The sequence below is a fragment of the Anas acuta genome, chromosome 1 (assembly GCF_963932015.1).
Source record: "Anas acuta chromosome 1, bAnaAcu1.1, whole genome shotgun sequence".
NCBI classification, from domain to species: domain Eukaryota; kingdom Metazoa; phylum Chordata; class Aves; order Anseriformes; family Anatidae; genus Anas; species Anas acuta.
Window position 1 is genome coordinate 113,970,970 of NC_088979.1, and position 19,949 is coordinate 113,990,918.

At 49.1% G+C, this 19,949-nt stretch overlaps 1 protein-coding gene and 1 long non-coding RNA gene across 37 annotated transcripts in view; both read right to left on the minus strand.

Annotated features, from left to right (window-relative positions):
• BBX (BBX high mobility group box domain containing) overlaps positions 1–5,573 on the minus strand; it is a 147,872-nt gene extending 142,299 nt beyond the window's left edge. For 8 of the 32 annotated variants that reach the window (XM_068693923.1, XM_068693912.1, XM_068693976.1 and 5 more), the window contains exon 1: positions 2,393–2,498. Coding sequence is in view for 2 of the 32 variants with exons in the window: in XM_068693950.1 (XP_068550051.1) it covers positions 2,393–2,498; positions 5,143–5,264 (228 nt within the window). In the remaining 30 variants the exon portion in view is untranslated. Of the gene's footprint in view, positions 1–2,392; positions 2,499–3,256; positions 3,599–3,895; positions 4,070–4,304; positions 4,444–4,675; positions 4,789–5,142; positions 5,294–5,430 lie in introns of those variants that run through there. The other 24 variants (XM_068694066.1, XM_068694167.1, XM_068693985.1 and 21 more) reach the window with 14 other exon arrangements.
• A 3,956-nt stretch (positions 5,574–9,529) lies between these two features.
• Positions 9,530–19,949, minus strand: part of LOC137862349 (uncharacterized) — a 40,549-nt gene continuing 30,129 nt past the window's right edge. For 3 of the 5 annotated variants that reach the window (XR_011100205.1, XR_011100203.1, XR_011100191.1), the window contains 2 exons: positions 18,666–18,744; positions 9,530–17,749 (listed from right to left, as the gene is read on the minus strand). This is a non-coding gene — a long non-coding RNA (uncharacterized lncRNA). The remainder of the gene's footprint in view (positions 17,750–18,665; positions 18,745–19,949) is intronic. The other 2 variants (XR_011100202.1, XR_011100196.1) reach the window with 2 other exon arrangements.

The following is a 19,949-nucleotide window of genomic DNA, read 5'->3' on the forward strand; positions in this document are numbered from 1 at the left end:
AAACTCCTGCTGAAGCCAACTGAAATCCTGCAGGTGCTGGATTTACAGCGAGCAGCCCCCAAGAACTCAAAACCATCCAGGGCAAGTTTCTTAAGTGTTTGAAGTTACCCCAACGCTAAAACCAACGTAAGAGTCCCCTAAATGGTGTGTCTGCTTTGAAGCAGTTATCAGCTCGCTATGCTGGGAGGAAGGGTAGTATGCAACAAACTTTTGAGGCCGTGGCCAGTTTCTGAACTGTTCACTTGGCCCCTTCCTAAGGGAATGTCCCCCTTTTAGGCTGCGACACAGCAGAACCCCACCTGGTGCCTGTTACCCAAGAGCAGAACCCAGCCCTCTCGTGCACATCAAGGCTGACTTCCTGAACTCCCTTCACAAATAGCTACTTTACTGAGAACTGTGTAATAAAACAAGTCTTTGCTTTTCCCAAAATAAGAGCTCCCTACAGTAAATGGAAGTTTCTCGTTGCGGACAAATCTAATGAAAACTCTGCTCGCCCCTTAAATAGCCATGTTATTTTTATTACGTTTAAGCTATGAGGAAATGTACTTCTCAGCTTCCTCTAAAGCTTCTATTGTGACTTTTTCTTCAAAAAGATACTCTACCCTTCTGGTCTTTGCCATTTGCTCACGACGGCGCTGTATTAGGCAAGATATACACTTAGCACTGTGCACAAAACTGAAGTCCACTGCTCTTACAAGCTGTAGGGAGATTATGATCACAGCTTCACTTCTAGGATTAAAGTCCCACGCATCCAAAAGGCTCCATCACGCAGGCTGAAGCCACTACATGGCCGAAGGACTGAAGAGACTACCTGAAGCAAGGTCCACAAGGTGTTCTTGCTCGCTACTTTTCACTACTACTCCAAACAAAGAAAGAAACCCTTGATACTTACAGCTCTCTCATCTAACTCTTACCTGAAAATGCAGAAAGCTACATCCAAAAATCAGTGTGTTCGCATTCACCTCTGAACAACAGTTTGAAGCCTACCAGCCAGTTTTTGAATTTCCCAACATGTTCCTGCTTCGTAAAAATTGTTGCATCAATTACTCTACCCTGAACACGATCCTTGTCAGCAATGCTATAAACCAGAAAGCAATATTCTACTATGCAACCAGTCTGTCATAAAGAATTTTGGTAATTTAATTTGCTGTTTATAGCCTCAGACCTACACATACCAACCTCGCTGCCCATAAAATGCGGAAAATTGAAATTTGGGTGCAATTCTCCAGGAGCTGGAGAACATACAGAACCCTCCCTTTGCACCACCTCTGCACAGTGGTTATCCCAGCCCCAGGAATAGGCTTGAGGCCACAGTATCGCAGAACAGCTGCTCCCAACGGCCCCCTTCGAGCCAGAGTGTTTGGGACCATCACTTATCCTGTGTCTCCTACACACAGACTGGAAAAGGTCAGGAGAATGTTATTAATCATTCACATTTATGAGGGCTAAGCTTATCCCAAATACATGTCTTGTCTTGTTTTCAGCTATGTATACTAAACTACCAGCAAAAAAAATACTTAGATATATTTATTGCCTCCCACTTCCCCATTTTGGGCCTAAAGCAGTTCAGTGCCACCACGGGCGCCTGTAGGAAAAGCGCTTCACGTGGCACTCACTTTCTGCCATCCATGAATGTAACCCCGCAAAATTATAACCTCCTGTTTCAATTACCACGTCCACTCTGGTTTAAGAAGTGCCAAACTCTTAAGAAGTGTCAAAACTTTTCTGCAGCATACAGACAGAAGAGGAAGCTGTGTGCTGGAAAGCTTAGGAGTACTGGTAAGTCAGTCACTAGGATTCGTCTTTCAGACTGATAGGTACCTGCATTAATCAATGCCAAAAGAAGAAGCGGTAACGCAGGAGGAGTACGGATGGAATTCTAATTAACTCTGTTTACGTGTGAAAACCGAACCAACTTCGGTTGGAGTCATACTGCGGTGACGTTGAACTTCTCACTGATCCTCGACCTCTACAGATTTCCCATGATCTGTCCTAACTGTTGATTTCTCCCCTGCTTTCTCCCCACCGCTGAATTTTCAGAGGACTTTGCATTCTCAGCGAGTTTCTGGCTTCTGCATCGCACTTTGCATATTTTAACGTTACTTTGGCTCGGAACTTCAGCCCAACGTCGACTACCTGCTCATCTTTACAAAGCGAGGCTTAAAGAAAACACCGAGGAGGAGAGAAAGGAGAGAGGGAAGCGAGAGGGGAGCCGAGTAGGTGCAGCCTGTTCATCCTGGGGTCACTCAGACCAACTCTGCAGCGGCTCCAAGCGCCGGGAGCAGAGGAGCATCCCATCCCATCCCATCCCATCCCATCCCATCCCATCCCATCCCATCCCATCCCATCCCATCCCATCCCGCATGTAGTGGCGAGAAGAGCCCCGTCTTACCGAGCAGAGCCGAGCACTCACCCAGGAAGGCGACTGGAAATTACAGCCAGACGACGACGACGACGACGACGAAGCTGCCTCAACGCCTCCGTCATGTGATAGTGACCTACAAAGTACCAAACACAGGCACACCGTCAGCATCGCTCACAGCCCGGCGGGCGCGGGGCGAGACCCCGGGGGAGGCGGACAAAAGGGGGGGGGGGGTGAGTGAGGGGGGGGACACGGCCAGAAGGGGTGTCCGTGGGGACACACAGCCACACGCAGACAGACACACAGACACCGGGGCACGGACAAAAGCGGCGGCGCTGCCGCGGGTGGGCCCGGCGCCGCCTGGGCCGCGGGTTCGAGTCCCGGCGAGGCCCCCGCGGGGCCGGGGGGAGCCGGGGCAGGGGCAGGGGCAGGGGCAGGGCCATGGGCCCCAGGCCGCCGCCCGTGCGAAGTGCAGGGCCACCGGCATCCGGGCTGCGGGGTGGGGAGGGAAGGCAAGGCAAGGTATTAAACATGGAGCGAGCCCGCCGCTGCCGGCAGGGTCTCCGTGCCTCTCCGGGCTCGCACACACACACACAGAGACACACACAGACACACGCCCGCCCCCCGCCCGCGGCCGGCCAGCATCAAGTTTGCGCCCGAGTTGCAAAATGTCGATCCCGGCGGCTGACACCAGCCGGGGGGGAGAGGGGGAGAAGCGGCGGAGTGCGGGAGGCAGCGGAGAGGCGAGCGAGCGAGAGTCCATCTTGCTTGGAGCGGGGAGGCGAGGAGCGGCGGCACCGCACCGACCTCACCCCCCGGGGGCCGGGGGGCACCCGGCCGGGGCCGGGGATGGGGCCGGGGATGAGGCCGGGCCGCGGGGGACTCCCCCCGCACCTCCACCCGCCCGGGGGGCTCCGGCCGGCGGCCGCCTCCCTGCCCGCTGCTCCCCTCCTCCGCCCCGCGGGCCCGGGCCATCATCCCGCTGCCACCGGCGAGCAGCAGCAGCAGCAGCAGCAGGAGGAGGAGGAGGAGGAGGAGGAGGAGGCGCCGGGGGAGCCACACGGGTGCCGGCCCCCCCCGCTGTCCCCTCGGCGGGCCCGGGACGTGTCACCGGCAGGACGGGCAATGGTTTCGGCGCCCCAGGCCCCAGTGACCACCGCCGGCCTGGCGGCCTCCCCTCCCGGCACGCACTCGACTCGCTCACCTCCAGAAAAAAAAAATAAATAAATAAAAGACACAAAACCCCAACAGCAACAACAACAACCAGAACACACACACACACACACGCACACGCACGCACACGCCAAAAACAACAACTTTTACAACGCCGGGGCCTCCCCCGGCGCAACAATAAACCGGGGAAATAAATCAGAAAGTGGCGAAGCCGCCCCCCGGCGCGGTGGCAGCCCCGCGGCCCTGCCTCTGCCTTCCCCCGGCTGCCCCTCGCATCGCGGCTCCCTCCCTGCCTCCCTCCCTCCCCTCCCTCCTCTCCCTCCCCCGGCGCCGGGCTGCGCCGATATTTCCAACGCAAACCTGCTGCCGCACGGCGCCGGGATTAGCGCGGCTGCCTCCCTGCCTGCCTCCCTGCCTCCTCCTCCTCCTCGCCAGCCTAGCCCGGATCGGCTCTCCCCACGGCCATGCAAGTTTCATACATTGCAAATAAACCCGAGAGGAGGAAGAGCGAAGCGGCTGGCGGGGGTGGGGGGGGGGGGGGGAGGAGGAGGAGGAGGAGAAGCAGCAGCAGCAGCAGCAGGAGGAGGAGGAGGAGGAGGAGGAGGAGGAGGAGGGCTGCTGCTTTCTGTAATTCACCAGCGACCCGATCTCGCAGCACCCATCCGGCTGCCGGCGGCGCCCGGAGCCCCCCCCCGAGGCGGCCGCCCCCTGCCCGGGGGGGCCCCCGCCAAGTTTTCTGTCATCGCGACCACCCAATGTCACAACTTACCTCCGCGGCGACGGCTGGACGCGGCCGAGGCCTGCCTCCCACCCTCCTCCTCCTCCTCCTCCTCCTCCTCCCGGAGGCAGGCAGGCAGCCGGGCTGCTCCCCGCCCCGAACTTACCGACACCCCCCCAGCCCCTCGGGGCCGCCCCCCGGGGCCGCCCCCCCGGGGGCTCCGCCGCTGCCTACCGGAAAACGCGGAGCCCAACTCCCGGCCGAGCCCGGCCGCTGCCCTGCCCGCCTGCCCGCCGGGGTCGCCCCCCCGCCCGCTCCCCGAGCCCGGCGGCCGGATCGCGACCCCCTCCCGGGGGCTCCCCCCGGCTGCGTTTCGGGGCGTCCCCCCCCGGCCCCGCAGCCCCCGTCCCCGCCGCCCGTACCGCCGGGCGCTCCCCCTGGGGATGAAGTTTCGGTTCTGCCCGCGATGCCCCCGCCGGTCCCCCCGCGGCCGGGCAGCGAGCGGCGGCGATGGCTGGCCGGCCTTCCTCCCCCCCCCCCCCCCCCCCTCCTCCTCCTCCTCCTCCTCCTCCTCCTCCTCCTCCTTCCCCTTCCTCCCCGGCGGCGCCGAGAGGTGCCTGCTTCCCAGCGCAGCCTGGCACCGGCTGGCCTACCCCTGCCTCCTCCCCGCGCTGCCAGCAGCGCTCCCCCCCCGCACGGCCCCGCGCCGCCCCTCGCCCCTCGCCCCCCGGCTCCGCGCCCCTCGCCCCTGCCCTCCCCGCCGGGCAGCCGCGCACCCACCCGTCCTCCCCTGCCCAAACTTTCCAACGCGGGCAGGGCTGGGGAGGGACGGCGGCCGGCGGCAGCCCCGCAGCCCCGCAGCGGCGGCCGGCGCCGGGCCGGGGCTCACCTGCTGGGGCTGGGGGCTGCGGGCGCCCCCCGGCCCGGCTGGCAGCGCGGCCCCCCCGGCTCGCAGCGCGGCTCCGCGCGGAGCCATGCAAGCCGGGCAGCGCCACAACAGCCCCCCGCCATGTAAGGCGGCCCGCCATTGGCCGCCGCGCTGACGGACGGGCCCGACAGCCACTCAGCGGCGCCGTTACACCCGCGGCGCCCCGCCGGGGAGCCGCTGGCACACTCACTCGCTCGCTCGCACACTCACACTCACTCCTCACGCTCGCTCGCTCACACGCGCTGTTACCCTGCTCACGCTCCTCGCCTCGCACAAAGCTCGCCGCGGGGCTCTGCCCGCCCGTCCCGCAGCCGGAGCGTGAGGGGCAGAGCTCCCCTCCGGCTGCGGGAGCCGCCCCGCACCCCGGCGTGCCCGCGGAGCACACCCCGGGCACACCCCGGGCACACCCCGGGCACACACTCACCGCCAGCCCCTCGCGGAGCCCAGCCTGCAGCTGGCGTGACAGCGAGGGGCAGCGACCGCCGAAACGCGGCTGGCCGCTCCCACAGGACACACAGCCCTCTCCCCTCACACACCCAGCTCCGGGGGCACCGCACAGCTCACCCCACGCGTGCCCGTCCTCAGCACGCCCCGCTGGGCACGGCTGGCTGCAGCATCCTCCCATTGTTTACTTCTCTTTACAGCACAGCTATGTTAAATAACGTGCAGTAGCATTTCCAATGTCTGAATAAAGTGGTGAAGTAAAGCACAAGCACAAAATTGTGTCTGCGTTTCCAACTCGGCCCGCGCGGTTTTTGCGAAGATGTGAGAAATTACCCCGAGCTGCCTTCCACCCGGCGTGGTGTACAGAGGGGTGGGACAGCCGCTGCCCGAATAACATACAACTATCACAGCAAACACACTCTGTAATTAATACGTTTTGCCTCATATTTTTAATTTCCAGCACTAACTGAGCATCCGTCCTGTGGAAGTCAGGTGCGTGTCAGGTGCCACAGGCTGGCACACCGGCAAGCCAAGGCCCACAAAACTCACTGGTCACATATGAAGAGGTGGCCTCGTTTTCAGGCAGATTTTCCTCCTATCATCTGTAGAAGATGAGGTGTTTTGCAACTGAAGGTGAGCAGCACCTTGTCCGTATGCACAAGCAGTTGCCAGTCAGAGGCCCAAGCCGGACAGTTAAAGCACAGCTGGTGCGTGTAGTTCCTTCCTTCTCGGCATGGGTGCCTCATTTCTTGGCTTCTTTTACTCACTTTAATAAAAGTACACCACAGAGCCGCTCACACCTCTTCACTGCTACAGTCCTGCTGGTGTAGGTAACTACTGGGCAATATACGTGATTTAGGTGCTTGTTAGCACACATGAAGTTCATTTTAAAGGATGCTTCCACTTCTTCTTTATCAGGACTCTCTGTTACGTTTGATGCCCTTCCAGCCCAGGAGAGGTCAAGCTAGGGACACCTTGCATGCAATGTAGTTGTTTATAGCCACACAAAATGGATCAACAGTGCTACGAATTAGAAGAATCTTGTTGCACGTCCACTTTGCAGAGTTACCAATGGCTCCATGAGTCGCAAGGCAGCCAGCCACGTATTCGGCCTGGAGAAGCACAAGTATTTTGTCACCGTTTAAGAGAGATGAGTAAGCTAAGGTACACCGGTATAGTCAGAAAATAAAATGCTCGACTTTCCGCTGCCTTTGATTCATTGCGTCAGTAGTGAAAGAGAGGGCTGTGTTTTCTTGGGCTATCAATCCAGGGCATTCTGCAAACACCGAGAGGGAGAGGATGGGAGAGTAGTAAATATTTCTGTTCCTCCATTTCTCTACATGCGATTTAAGCAAATTAATCTCTTTGCATGCCCACTCAGAGATATTTCTGGCATTAGTCAGTCACCGCTATCAAGAATTACAAGGTGGTAGCCAGAGTCTCGGAGGAATTTTTCGGGGAACAGCCAGTGCGTGCTGAACTTTTTGAAGATGCTTGCTGGTTCTTGGTTGGCTTCAGACTTTGCGCAAGCTGCATTTCCAGATTTTCCTGCAGAAACTCATGTCGTTAAATGAGAAGTGTCGCCTGGCTGACACTTCTGTGTAATTGGTATCAGTGTTTAAAAGCATGAGGCCTGGACCCTACGCTGCGCTCTATTCACACATGCTCATGCGTGCAGTCAGAGCTCTGCTGAAGCTGGTGTGTTTCAGTGCAGATAGAGCAGATGCCCATGCAGCCAGATCTGGGGCTTCGAAGATGCACATTTGTGGCATTCGCTTGAGTTCATTTGGACTCGCCCATTTTGCACGCAGGTGACAGAAGAGCATCCTCCCCCCGCCCACAAACGCGTGACCCCTCTTAATTAACCCGTGGCACAACATAAAAGATGAAAGTGTCCACGTGTCTGTGCCCTGTCAAAAGGAGAAAACATATTTCCCTTCGCTTCGCTGTTATTTAATAACGCCTGGGAAAAGGATGGCATCGATATAAATGAGAGTAATCAGGATTTGTTCTGTTCCCTTCCCCTGGGGCCTGCTCAGGAGCTCACTGGCAGCGGGGGGCCTGCATCTGACCCTCGTTTAACACTTTCTCTCCTCCTCCTGCCCCCGGCAGAAGCTACCTGCTGGCTGCGGAGCGGGGCCGGCCACCGGTGGCTGCGGTGGATGTGCGCTTCCACGGCCAGCTCGCACGCACTCAGACACTAGCGAGGGAGCTCGGAGTAGCCAGCTGCAGCCCGAGCCTGCAGGCCCTGGATCCCTCTGAGCTGCTACCATGGCTGACTACAAGTGACGGTTGTCATGTGAGCCGGGGAGGAAGGCCATAAGGCAACTCTGGGAGCATATGCTTCATCTGCGCTAAGCCTTGCACGCCGCCTGGGGAGAAGCACGGGGAAGAAAGGGTGAGGCAGATGCAGCCTTACGGAGCCTGTCCCACCTCTGTTTGTTTTTTTTTTTTCCCCTGTGGTTTGTGCCCACCCGCAGCCCACGGAGGAGCGTGGCATCCTTCAGGTTAAAAACACCGGACAGTGCATTAGAGGGCCTGTTTTCCTCCCCAATGCACTTGTATAACATGGTAACATTAATAGCGATTTATGTGCAGGCACCGAAGGGAGGAGGCTTTTTGTCTGAACTAAAGCTGGAGAAAGACTTCAGACTTACCTGCTTCAGACTAGGCATGGAGCCACGGGAGCAGTGCAGAATAGCCATCCTCCGAGGACCACGCTTTCAGGAAGTTGTTGTTCCCACCTCAGCCCCTTTTAGGAGCACTTTCAGTTTCTCGAGAACTCAACAGAAGCCAGAGAAGGGGCCAACTTCTTCTGCTGGTTTCTCCGTAGGGGACTGCATTTCTTCGCTCCTGTTCCTCACTCCTGTTATTTCACACCATTAAGATTGTTGGAATATTTTCTTCTGTGTAATTTCTAGGTGCTGTTTCTAAACGTTCCCTAGCTGTGCGCCTGTTTCCCACTGTCTCCAGTTAACTCTTTTCCTTGTTTTTATGCCTCTTTTTACTAGCCAAGCAGTAACAACTGCAACCCTCTGACAAAACCAGCTACTGCGACGTTAGCTCCTACAAGCAATGTCTGGCCTGAGCTGCCAGCAGTTCATTTAACAGACTGGACAGGAGGGCAGGAAGGGAACATTGAAGGATGAATTGACTTGCCAGGAATCTCACAGTATGGCAGCAGCAAAGTCAGGAATCAAATCTGGGCTTCTGACTCCCAGTGCATCGCTTTGTATATTTCTTTCTCTGATGCTCTCTGTCTCTTTCATAGTGCCTCCCTTTTTCAGAGAAATAGTACTACACCTGCACGAGCTATTACCATTTTTCCTGGTTCAGAAGAAGTAATAGGTTAGCCAGAGCATCCAGGCCTGTTTGAGCCTACCACTTCAGTAAAGATTGCTTCTGATTCCGCAAGACACTGAGGTGTGCGTTAAGTGAGTACATGTTAACTACTTAACACACTGGCGCGTGTGAAATATGCGATGTCTGCGATGATAAAGCAACTGCCAGCTCAGCTCTAAACTCAGGAGATTTTCCTTGTCATTATACAAGAGCCCTGCATTACAAAATACATGTACATCAGGGCAGACCTGCTCACCTGACTTTATGTAGCCCACTGAGTTAGTCTTGTGTGAGTAAATTGGTTTCCAAAGCCGGTGACATGCAAGAGAGCCGCAGGTCCATCACTCACACACCCCGTAAAGCAGGATTCCTTCAGACTTACTGACAAAGTCCCTGCAAAAAGCTGAGCCGAAGGACTGCAGCTTTCCTCAGCCCCATGCTCTCAAACCTTACAGTTCTTACTCTAACTCTCATGCAAGCTGCAATATTATTTAACTGCTTTAAGCATAAAATGTAATTGGAAGTCTTTTTTCAGTTTTAGCTTGCTAGCCCCTTAAATACATTTCAGTGCTACTGAGTAGCTTTCTCCTTCTGCCACCCAAGGGCCTCTTTTTCCTATCTCCGTATCTGGAATTATTCAAACATTAATTTATTTGCTTGTTTGCCCTTTTCTATAAATGTTCAGGGTCCTTTAAAGAAACGACAGGTCCGTTGTAGCATCCTCCTCGGACCTCCAGTACACTGCCAGTGACTCCAGAACTACCTCACGAATGTGCATTTCCTTCTCTCTAGGAGAACAAGGACAACCAAGCAGCAAAACATTTATATTCTGATAAGTCCACTGCTTAACTGAAGAGGATGTCATTGAGCCCGTGCTTGACAAGTGCCAACTCCCTGCAGCTACTCGAATGGAAGAGCAGCACCTATGAGGTGTGAGCCCGAATGCTCATGGATTTTGGGCTTTGCAGACACACGTCCCGTCGCCCCGCTGCCATGCCTGCAGTTCCTTTGGCTTTGAGACCACAGCACGCTTCTTTGGCAGCGCAGTGCTGCTACCATTTGTAAAGTAAACAGTGCAAGTGACCATTTGACCCTAAATAACAAGAGCATGCATTAGTCACTGAGCCACTCAAAGGCATGGTATTTGACTCTTAACTCGTTATATCTAGGCAAGTATGGAGCACTGCTGGTGATCTCGTCCATCTCTACAAGAGAAGGCCTCAAGAACAGGGATCAGTGGTTTATTCCTTCAGGTGGTAGTCGTGGGGGAATACAACAAAGGATCCCAAGCTCAGCTGCTGGCAAAGAGGGAAGAAGCATCCCATCCAGTGGAGCCTCGAGACAGGGGACCTTATCTAGCCTTCCCTTTTTGAGGAACTGCTTTTAGAAGGAAGATTACCAGCTTTGAAGAATGACGTAGGGAGGGAAACAAAACTGGATGGATATTGAGACCTTCCAGGAAATAAACAAAAAAGAAAAAAAGAGGAAGAAGGAAACGATTCGTGTCTTGGGCTTTGTGACATTGGTGGTTTGCATAGCCCTGCCTGCATTCTTTTTCAAGTGGAAGTTGCAGGAAGACATGCAGAAATCTTGGGTGAGATTTATTGTCTGTGAGGGGTGTTCATAAAGAAACCTTAAATACTTGACTGTGTGGAAGTTCTACAGAGATGAACTCACGTTGTGCATCCTCAGCAGAGCTTAGATTAAGTTAATAATCATTTCCCCTTCAGTCTTAAATCTCCACGCTGACTTGTTGCTTCCATTCCAATTTTCCTGCCTATACATACGCATTATTTCAGAAATCACCCGAGTGCCTTACATCCAAACCGAGGTCCTGGTCAAAGGGAGGTTTATACACACATCTCCTGACTTTGAGGGAGCTGTTCATGCACATACGCTTAAGCCTTGGCACGATCTTGGCTTGTCCAGACAATCTGCCTAGAAACAAGTGTCGGTGTAGCTTCAGAGCTCTGTCCTTCCTTGTCTTGCTTGTGAGGCTGGAGCCTTGTGCTCAGGCACGTTTCTCGCTCCAAAACTTAACAATCAGTGAGGGAAGTCTTGACAGTGTGAATAGCAATGACAGAACTCTTGCTGACTAGAGGGGGATATTTTCCTGCTGTCACCAGTTTGTAAGTACTTGTCAGGATCTCTTATTTTGGAGTACAGATGGCAACAACTAGACTGAAGACCAAGTCTCAGATTTCGCAGTTAACCAGGGCTGCACCCTGATTTTGTGTTACTGGACAGAACTGAAGGAACTGGTTGGTACATTTGCTTGTGCAGCTTTCAAGTTTCTGATTGTTTTTATTTATTCATTTTTCCACTGTGCTTCTGAGCGGGTACACGAAGTACTGAAAACCAAACAAAACCTGCCCCTCGCTGACCCATCTGCGTGAAAGCCCGTCGCCACATCCTCAGTCAGAGGAACACACTTCTGGTATTCATGCTTCAGGGGTACAAAGCCATTTTTATCTGAGGATGAAACATTGTGTGTGATGTTTGCTGGTGGGGGTGGAGCTAGTGTTCCCTGAGGGGCAAAGCCACCCCATTGCTGCGGACAAATAACTTCACAAGGCAGAGTATTGACACTGGCCACAAAGCGGAGCAGTGTGGGAAGGTCACTCAGCAGATCAGGTCCGGAGCAGGGGAAGCCACCAGCGGGTTGCTCACTCAACACATGGTCCCTGCCCACTGCTGCACAAGATGCCTCTGCTTTGGCATTAGTGGGGTGTGAGGAACCTAAAGGTCTCAACAAGCCCTTGGAGGCGTGAGTCACTGAGACAGAGAGAAGAGGAGGCTCTACCTAAGGCATTACCAAAGCCTCACTCCGTTCCAGTAGCAGCAGAGGTTCAGTATCAGTGTCCAGTCCCACACCCATTTTTCCTACCCATGGTGCCCACCTGTGGATTACTGTCTCCAAACTGTAGTCATCGTACGTTCACAGCTGTTCCAACCTGTGAGAAAGTAGGTGCTATTACATCTCTTTTACAGGTAGAAAACTGAGGCACAAGGAGGAGTGATGGCTCTTTCCAAGCTATGCTGAGAGATGGTGCTCAAGCATGAGATCAAACTGAGTTTTCCCCAGCCTTGTTGTAGAGAAAACCCCCAAACATCTCTGTCTTCTTATGGGCACCCTGTGAACTGGCTCAGGAATCCCCCAAAGCTGGTCCTTGTGACAGAATGAGTTCAGTGTTTACAATGCTTTCAGTTTTCTGTTTTCAGCGTTACCAAACTGTGCTCAAACTGGCATTCAGGCTCGCTTGTTCACACTCTTGGTTTGGTCCTGCACCGGTGCAATTCCTCAGTCAACTGCAAACAACTTCTTAAAATGTGCATTTAAAACACTCTGTGCATGCATAGTCTCTTGAAAACTCACGAGATAAGATGGTGATTTATAAAAAAAATAATAAATAAAATAAAAGTGAAGCATTCTCTGTCTACCCTCACATACTGATGCACAAAGTTAGCAGTGCTGCGTGACCTGGTCCTGTACCAAACCCTGCTGAAATTATTGGAAAGGACCACATCAGTGTCGGGGAGCATGGGGTTGTTCCCAAAGCTCTGCCGCTAGGATGGGATTTGTATAGTTTAGAGCTCAGCATCTTTGCTTCCACACATGCAGGTGTAACAGGCAGGCAGGGATGAGTGGAGGAGAAACTGTGACCATGCACCCTCTTCTGTTTCCTTTGCTTACCATCTAGAGTGTTAACTGATGTGGGAGGTGTTATTTCCTTAAGGACAAATCCTCCTAGTCTTTCACATTATGGCTGACAGGAATCCCTTCACCTTCCAATTGCAAATGAATACATTTCATTAGAAATTTTTCATATTTCTTGGGCAACATATACCAAGCAGCATCTTTATCTTCACTGAAGTGTTAGCATTTACTACCAAAATAAATTAAAATAAAAGTTTAAATGGAAACGACATTCCCCCATGGACATTCTCATAAAAACAAACAAAACCAAAACAAAACAAAATCCAACCAGCTTTCTGGCAAGAGGAAAATTGTATGGGTAAAAATATCGGCTTCACTTGATTCCACATGCAGCTCTCCTTTTCAGGGAAATGGCAGTGCTTCATTGCAGGGCCTCTAACCACACACAGGCAGAACCCGATTGTGCAAGGGTAGAGTGTGGAGCTGTAATACGTGTTGGCAAGCACTTTCTCTGCAGGTACAATGATCTAAGTTAATGCCCACCAACACAAAACAGGTCTCCACAGTCCCACGTGCCTGTTAAGATACTTACAGAGTGAATACTGGACTGAGCTTCATTATATACATTATACAAGTTTATAAGCAGAAAGAGCTAAATACATGGAGATGGGGTAAGCATAGATGTCTGAACACAGGTTATTGCCAGGGGTAAGTTACAGAAAGTGTACAATCACGTGCTATGTTTGTGAGGTTCTTCCCATGCACACAGGGATGAACATACCCTAAATACAGCAGATTTTCCTAAATAATTGTTCAGCATAAGAAACAGCACAGGTATTACAACATCTATTCCTTATGGTTTTGAACATTTAATTGGCGAGCCCCTTTCTGGAATGTTTTATCTTATTTCCAAAATAGGCAGGGAAAACAATCAAACACACCATTAAAATACACAACATACGAACATGGAATATGGACCGATCTACTGGATAAAAAAAAAACTGACTGAAAAAAAAAAGATCCCAGAAGCTATGACAAGAATCACTTTAGCTATCTGCTAGTTTTGGTAACTCCTGATGTTTTACAATTATTAATTCTCTGAGGGAAGTATTGCTGCCAATCCAAAGGAACTGACGGCAATGGCCTCAAAACAGTGCAAGGTGGGCCAGCTTGTGGCTGGCTGAATGGCTTTGAACATCAGTGCCTCTAAATCACTCAACAGACACAGCGTGTGCCTGGGAGGCTCCTAGTAGCAGGATGGCTAGGGAGCGAGCACCTCTCCTTTGAAGTTCAGGTGAGGACCAATCTGTCCCGAGTCCTATAGGAAAATAACTTCTAGGAAAATGAGAGTGCAGGAATGATATCGTACGCTGAAACTCTGCTACTGAAGTAGGTGGTTGCAAGCTAGGGATTTTTGTTTGTACTTCTTTTGTCATCGTTGCCTTTATATTAACTTGTTTTGATTTCTGATTATAAATACGGCCCACAGGAGAAAAAGTCTTGGCGGCTGCTTCTGTGTTTAGTTTTCTGCTGAGTTGTTCTGCCTCCTGAAAGGCTGGAATACCCCTTATCCTCCAAGGCACATTCAGATAGGAACGTGGGGCACTTCGGATATTTTTTTCTTCACCACCTTTGCTTCTCTTTTTATCTTTTCTCTGCATTGGTTTTTCACTCTGCTCACTCTCTGATGGTTGTTGCTCCTATTGTTTCTCCCGTTGGATTATTTTATTACTTATCTTGTTTCAAAATTTCTCCTTATGCTGAACACAACCTCAGTAGCGCTTTTATACAAAGGAAAAAATAATTCATTCACATCCACACTCCTTTACGGTTTAAGTCCAGTAATAGGTATAGAATCCTTCCCCCAAAGTAGTTTTTATGTAATTGACTGCAGTGGTTTAATGAAACGACCCAGACACTTTGGGGCATTTTCCCATTACTGTGAATAATAATGTACTTTCTCCAAGGGTATTGTTGCATTTTGGCTCATCTGTGACACCAAGAAAATTGTGTGGTTGCTACCTTCCCTGTTAAGACCATTCAGCATCTTCCCAAGACAAGACCCAGCTGGTGAAACCTCAGTGCTGCTTTTGTTAGCATACCAATGCTTATTTAAAATGGTTTCATCTCTTTTATTCTCCAGCTTTACTCAGAGCTTTTACAGTGACACAAAAGTAAGTACGGGGTGTGATTTTGTCAGGCTGTCATCCCCACGCTGGGGTCTGTAGGGATTGTCTGCTTTCGATCTCAAAGCAGGAGCTGAGCACATATGTTGCCACTGGAACTCGTTGCTTTATTCTACAAAACTTCTGTGTTATTGGAGAAATTTAGTAAATGTATAGCTAGCCAATTTTCATTCTGAACAGGTGTGTGTATGTGTGAAACGAAGAGGAGAATAATAATCTACAACATTCGAGTGTTTCAACATCATGATGTCTCATTATCAATAGGTATGCCAATTGTCCTAGTCCACTTTATGTATGGTGAAGCCATATTTTAGCATAATAACAAGATAAAGGTCAAATTCCTCAGGTGAATTACCTTCCAGAAGCCCTCATTTTCTCAGTCTGTGGATGCTGCGATAATACGACAAGGATAGCACTGTCTCAGCACTTACCCTTTCTCAGCACATGGAGCTCGATATTCACATCCAGTTGATCTTCCTCTTCTGTATTAAACTCTGTGAAAGGCTGTTAGGAAACAATTGTGGTGCAGGGGGCTGATGAAGCCATAGGATCCTGCTGCATCTGTGTTTCGACCAAAGATTTTATGAAAATACTAAAGGGCTCTTTCTTATCTCTGGCTAAATCCAAGGTTTCATTTTCCAGCACCACCAAACTAACACCTTTCTTTAGTATAATGCACACATGCCTTTAAAATACTTTGAAAACACGCATCCATCATGTGTTGTAATAGAAAACGAACCATTTAGAAGCAGACTTCCTTGCTTACTCTCCAAGGGTGGAATTCAATTATGCGGAGGAACAAAACAAGGTTTATGCAGCATCCAAGTCTCTCATAGTCCTATTCATGCTGAATCTTTACACGGGGATAAACTCTGCCACAAAGGAACAATTTTGGGGTGATGTCTGAGTGCCACAATCAATTAGATTTTGTCTGTAGGACCCCTGTCAGTATTGTGTGTGGAAGATGGAAGAGATGCCAAGTGGAATTTTATGCCCGGTGGGCCTGGCTCGTACCCAGCTGAAGTCAGTGGAACTTTTGCCACTCCTTCCAAAATCAACAGGATGGCTCCTCCACTCACTCTCTATTTCTCTTGCTAAACCACAGTTTTCTGATATTTTCAGGCGCTCGTGCTCATCAGCTTGGAATCCACACAAGGTTGGGTTTCATAACAACAAGCAGCCCAGATTCTTTCAAATTTGAGTAGACAGAAGAGAACAAGGTGAGTCATTTTTTTTTTTTGCCTTGCTAATCTTGACTGAATGCTTCAGGTTTGCCAAAGATTACTGGAGTTTTCCCTAACTAAGGTGCGAGTGAAGACTGCAGCAGTTTGAATCAAATTGGTGGTGTTGGTTTCACTGGTTTTCTTCGTCGTTCACTTGAAAGGTCAAAATACGTGTTAAACACTATTCTAGCACCACTGGTGTTTGCATCATAGCAGTGAGCGTTGCCTACTTAAAAATACCTTGTATTACCTTAATTAAACTCTCTCTCCTAGTCCAAACCAATCTCTTGTTCCAGAAAGGTTCCCACCTCCTCATAGAGAGGTCACAGCACCTTGCAAGACTGGCGTAGAGCCGTTGAACTAAATGGAAAGTCTCTTAATGACCTGAAGGGTTTAGATAGTGAACCCCGTGGACTGTAGAAGACAGGTAACACCATCAAAAGCACCTAATAACTACTGACTGTCAATGGGCCTTAGTCTCCAAATCATTAAATGGCTCTGAAAATATTTATCCCAAGGCTGGCTATGGATTCTCAGCAGTACAGAGCACATGAATGGTATTCAATAAAGAATATAAAAATTCTTCCAAGTACAAAAATCTCTCTGTTCAGGAAAATGATAATTTTATGCTTTGCTATTTCTTTTGTGTCAATCTCTTTGTAAGCATCCCTTTGGCTATAGTATTTGCTTAAAGTACGAATGTGTACTATGTGTCAAAATAAAATATTTATTGAATACATTTACTTTGTGTCTGTTGAGTTATGAGCTGATTCTGAAATGCTTCTCCCCAGCACCTGTTGGGGCCATTTCACATTCTCTCTTGGCTGGAGACAATGAAAGCTTGATGCCTCACAGCTTTGAAAAAACAAATGGTTGAAGAGAACTTGAATTAAAATTTAGCTCAAATATTGCTTTTTGCTGGCATGTGGGACCAAGCAGAGGACTGCTTAAAAGTTCAGGATGGGGATAGTTATTTCTACCAGACCCAGTCTGAGCCTCCTGAGCTGTAGGTGGGTTAAGACTTCATGGTAGAGCAGATCTGTCCAAGGGTGCTTGCAGTAGCTATGGCCAGCCTGATGCCCCTAGAGGAAGGAAATCTCAAGACTTGTTTTTTCTGCTCTTTCTTACAAGAATCCAAGGAGGAGAAGTGTGAGCCAGTGGAGGACAGAGTATCTCGCACTGTGGCCTGTGTCACCCAGACACCAAAATGGGGTACCACCCCCAGTGGTGAGGTACCACTGTGACATCTGATAAGAAAAGGGAAATGTACCTTTCCTTGCCTTCTGAGAGTCTGCATGACAGCTAAGAAATTGAAGGGATTGCTGCACTAGCAGAAGTTCAATAAACAGTATTGGATCTAGACTGTTGATCCTTGTCAGAGAATTTTGCTTCTAGCTGGAGGAGAAAGAGGGTATTCAGATACTGAGCAAGACAACTACTCAAATTAGGTTACCTGTTGGAAAGTGATACAGCTGCTGACAGCTCCTCAGGAAACAGGAGGGCGTCTTCTCAGAACTGTATTGTTCAGGTAAACATCACCAAGGTGGAGATGCGCATTGGAAGCTCAGGCCCTAACTTTGTGTTAAACTCCCTCTGGAGCCACCAGGCACTGCAAACACTGCCCTCTTCTGTAGCTGCTTCACAAAGTTTTCTGTGGCCCTCACTCCACTTCCCCGAGTCTCTGTTAGAAGAGACAGCCTTGAGGCATCTTAAGCCTGTTGCAAGAGATGAAGGACAAACAAAACCAGCGTTATCCAGTTATTATCCAGTTACGTGCTTTAGTTCAGAGATAGACAAAAGCAAAACTTTCTGCGTGTTTTTCAGGGCCTCTCACTCCAACTGCCAAAGACAAACAGGCTCCTCTTGGGCCTAGAATCATTCTGGATTCCTTCTGGTGGTTGCTCAGCTCCCCTCATTGTCCATAAGCAGCCTCTGAAGAGACTGTCTTAAGGCAAAAGTGCCTAGGTGCCTGAAGTTATGTGGTGTCACAATTACCCTTAGCTTTTCTGTATGAAGATTTACAACAGAGAACCTAAAAAAATGCTGTTTTCCTATCCACAGGATTTAAATTAAGTGTCATAGGATCTCTACTTCAGATAATCTCAAGTTGGTACACACTTGAACACATTCTTCAGCCCAAGATAAAGACCAGACTCAATAACTATTTTATTTTTATTTTAATTCAATAACTATTTTATTTCTTCTACAATCATTACAACTATCAGTCTGATGACATTAATTCTTCCCCAACACAGGAAACCAATTATTTTTTCTGATTAACTCTTGACCTTCACTGGGACATTGTCTGCTAGAAAATGGGAAGAAAAGGCCTAGCAAACAGAAGAGACTGAATGACTTCAAACGATGGTTCTAATTTCTTAAAAAGCAAAGAAATCTCACCCCCTTCTTTTATCTTTGTCTTGTTTCATACAGAAAGAGGCCTTAGTAGCCCCTGAAAGTAACTCTGAATGTCCCAAATGTGCTTAAAGAACTGCAGACAACATAAAGAGTCTTTAAAAACAAATCTGCAACTGTGGCTAGATCCACTGGGATCAAATAAGGTGATGTCTTTAACTATACCTCCACCTAAAAGCTATGCACATGCAGAATGTTTCCAGGGTTTGTCCATACCTTGAGAGCTGTTTGTCAAGACAACCCTTGCATATGTAGAAAACAGGATTTAGCCAAGTTACAGGAGCTTCATGGTTGCCTGTAGGATCAGAACCAAAGACTGTGATTTTGAAAATGAAAAGACCAAGCATATGTGCTTCTTCTACAGGCAGAGCTCCGTCCTGTTGAAATAAATGCCCCTCTGTGAAAAGCTAAGCATGTCCAGGCACTTTTGTGTGATGGATGCGAGTTTGTGAAAATGTACTGTGGAATACCTCCTCAGTTTGCTTCAATAAGAAGCGATTGTATTTGTACTGCTATAGACTTACACCACTAGCTGTATTAAAAATAGCATTTTCTTACAAAAAAAAAAAAATCTGGTTGTTTTAGAAGATTTTGTTCCTTGACAGAAAATGTATTGATCTGATCCTGGGAAAGTGACTGTAGCGCTCAACAGAACAGTTCCTGCCATATAATTTTGATGTTCATAAGGTTGTGTAATATTTCATATGAAAAGCCTCTGTCAACTTCCACTGACTGTTGAATCTTAAAATGATTCATCCACACAAATATATTTTTCAGGAAAGCTTCTGAAGCAGCAGGCTGACCTCATTGCAAAATACAATTTAATTGAACATATGTTGATTTTGAAAGTATATATCTATCTATATGTTTCTTTTCTCTTTTCAGATTTTTAATTGTGACTCACATGGAAATCCAAAAATCCATATACATACATGAAAAAGGAAATTCATTAAATGTAATAGATTTTGAAGAACAAAGTTGCAAAAGCATGTATTTCTATTTTGCACCTTTTGATGTTTACATTTGTGAAAAATTAATAAAAGTTAATGTGAAATCATAAAAAAAAATAAAAAAATCTCAGTTCTGAATTAAGCAAACTTTAGATTGCCAATAATCTAAGTCCAAGTTTGTATCTTCAGATTTGCCTCTCATTATACCTGAATGTTGGTACCAGTCAGATTTCCATGTTACTAATAGGAAATCTGATTTCTTTTCATGCCTTCTACAACTATTTTTCCTCTTAATTTCTAAAGTTAAGGGTTTCAATCTCAAGATAGAATGACGAGTAAGGATGTTAACCACTGAAGTCACTGGTTAAGCCACTGGCTTCCAAAAGGACACATTTCATCCTCAAATGTTTGATTTCAGTAATGTTTTAAAATATTTTTGTGACTAGATGTATAAACACACAGAGACTTCTCTCACTCATGTTAAATATGGGAAAAACCAGGATAGGCTCAAAGTGCTCAAAACTTTTTTTTTTTTTTTTTTTTAAATTTA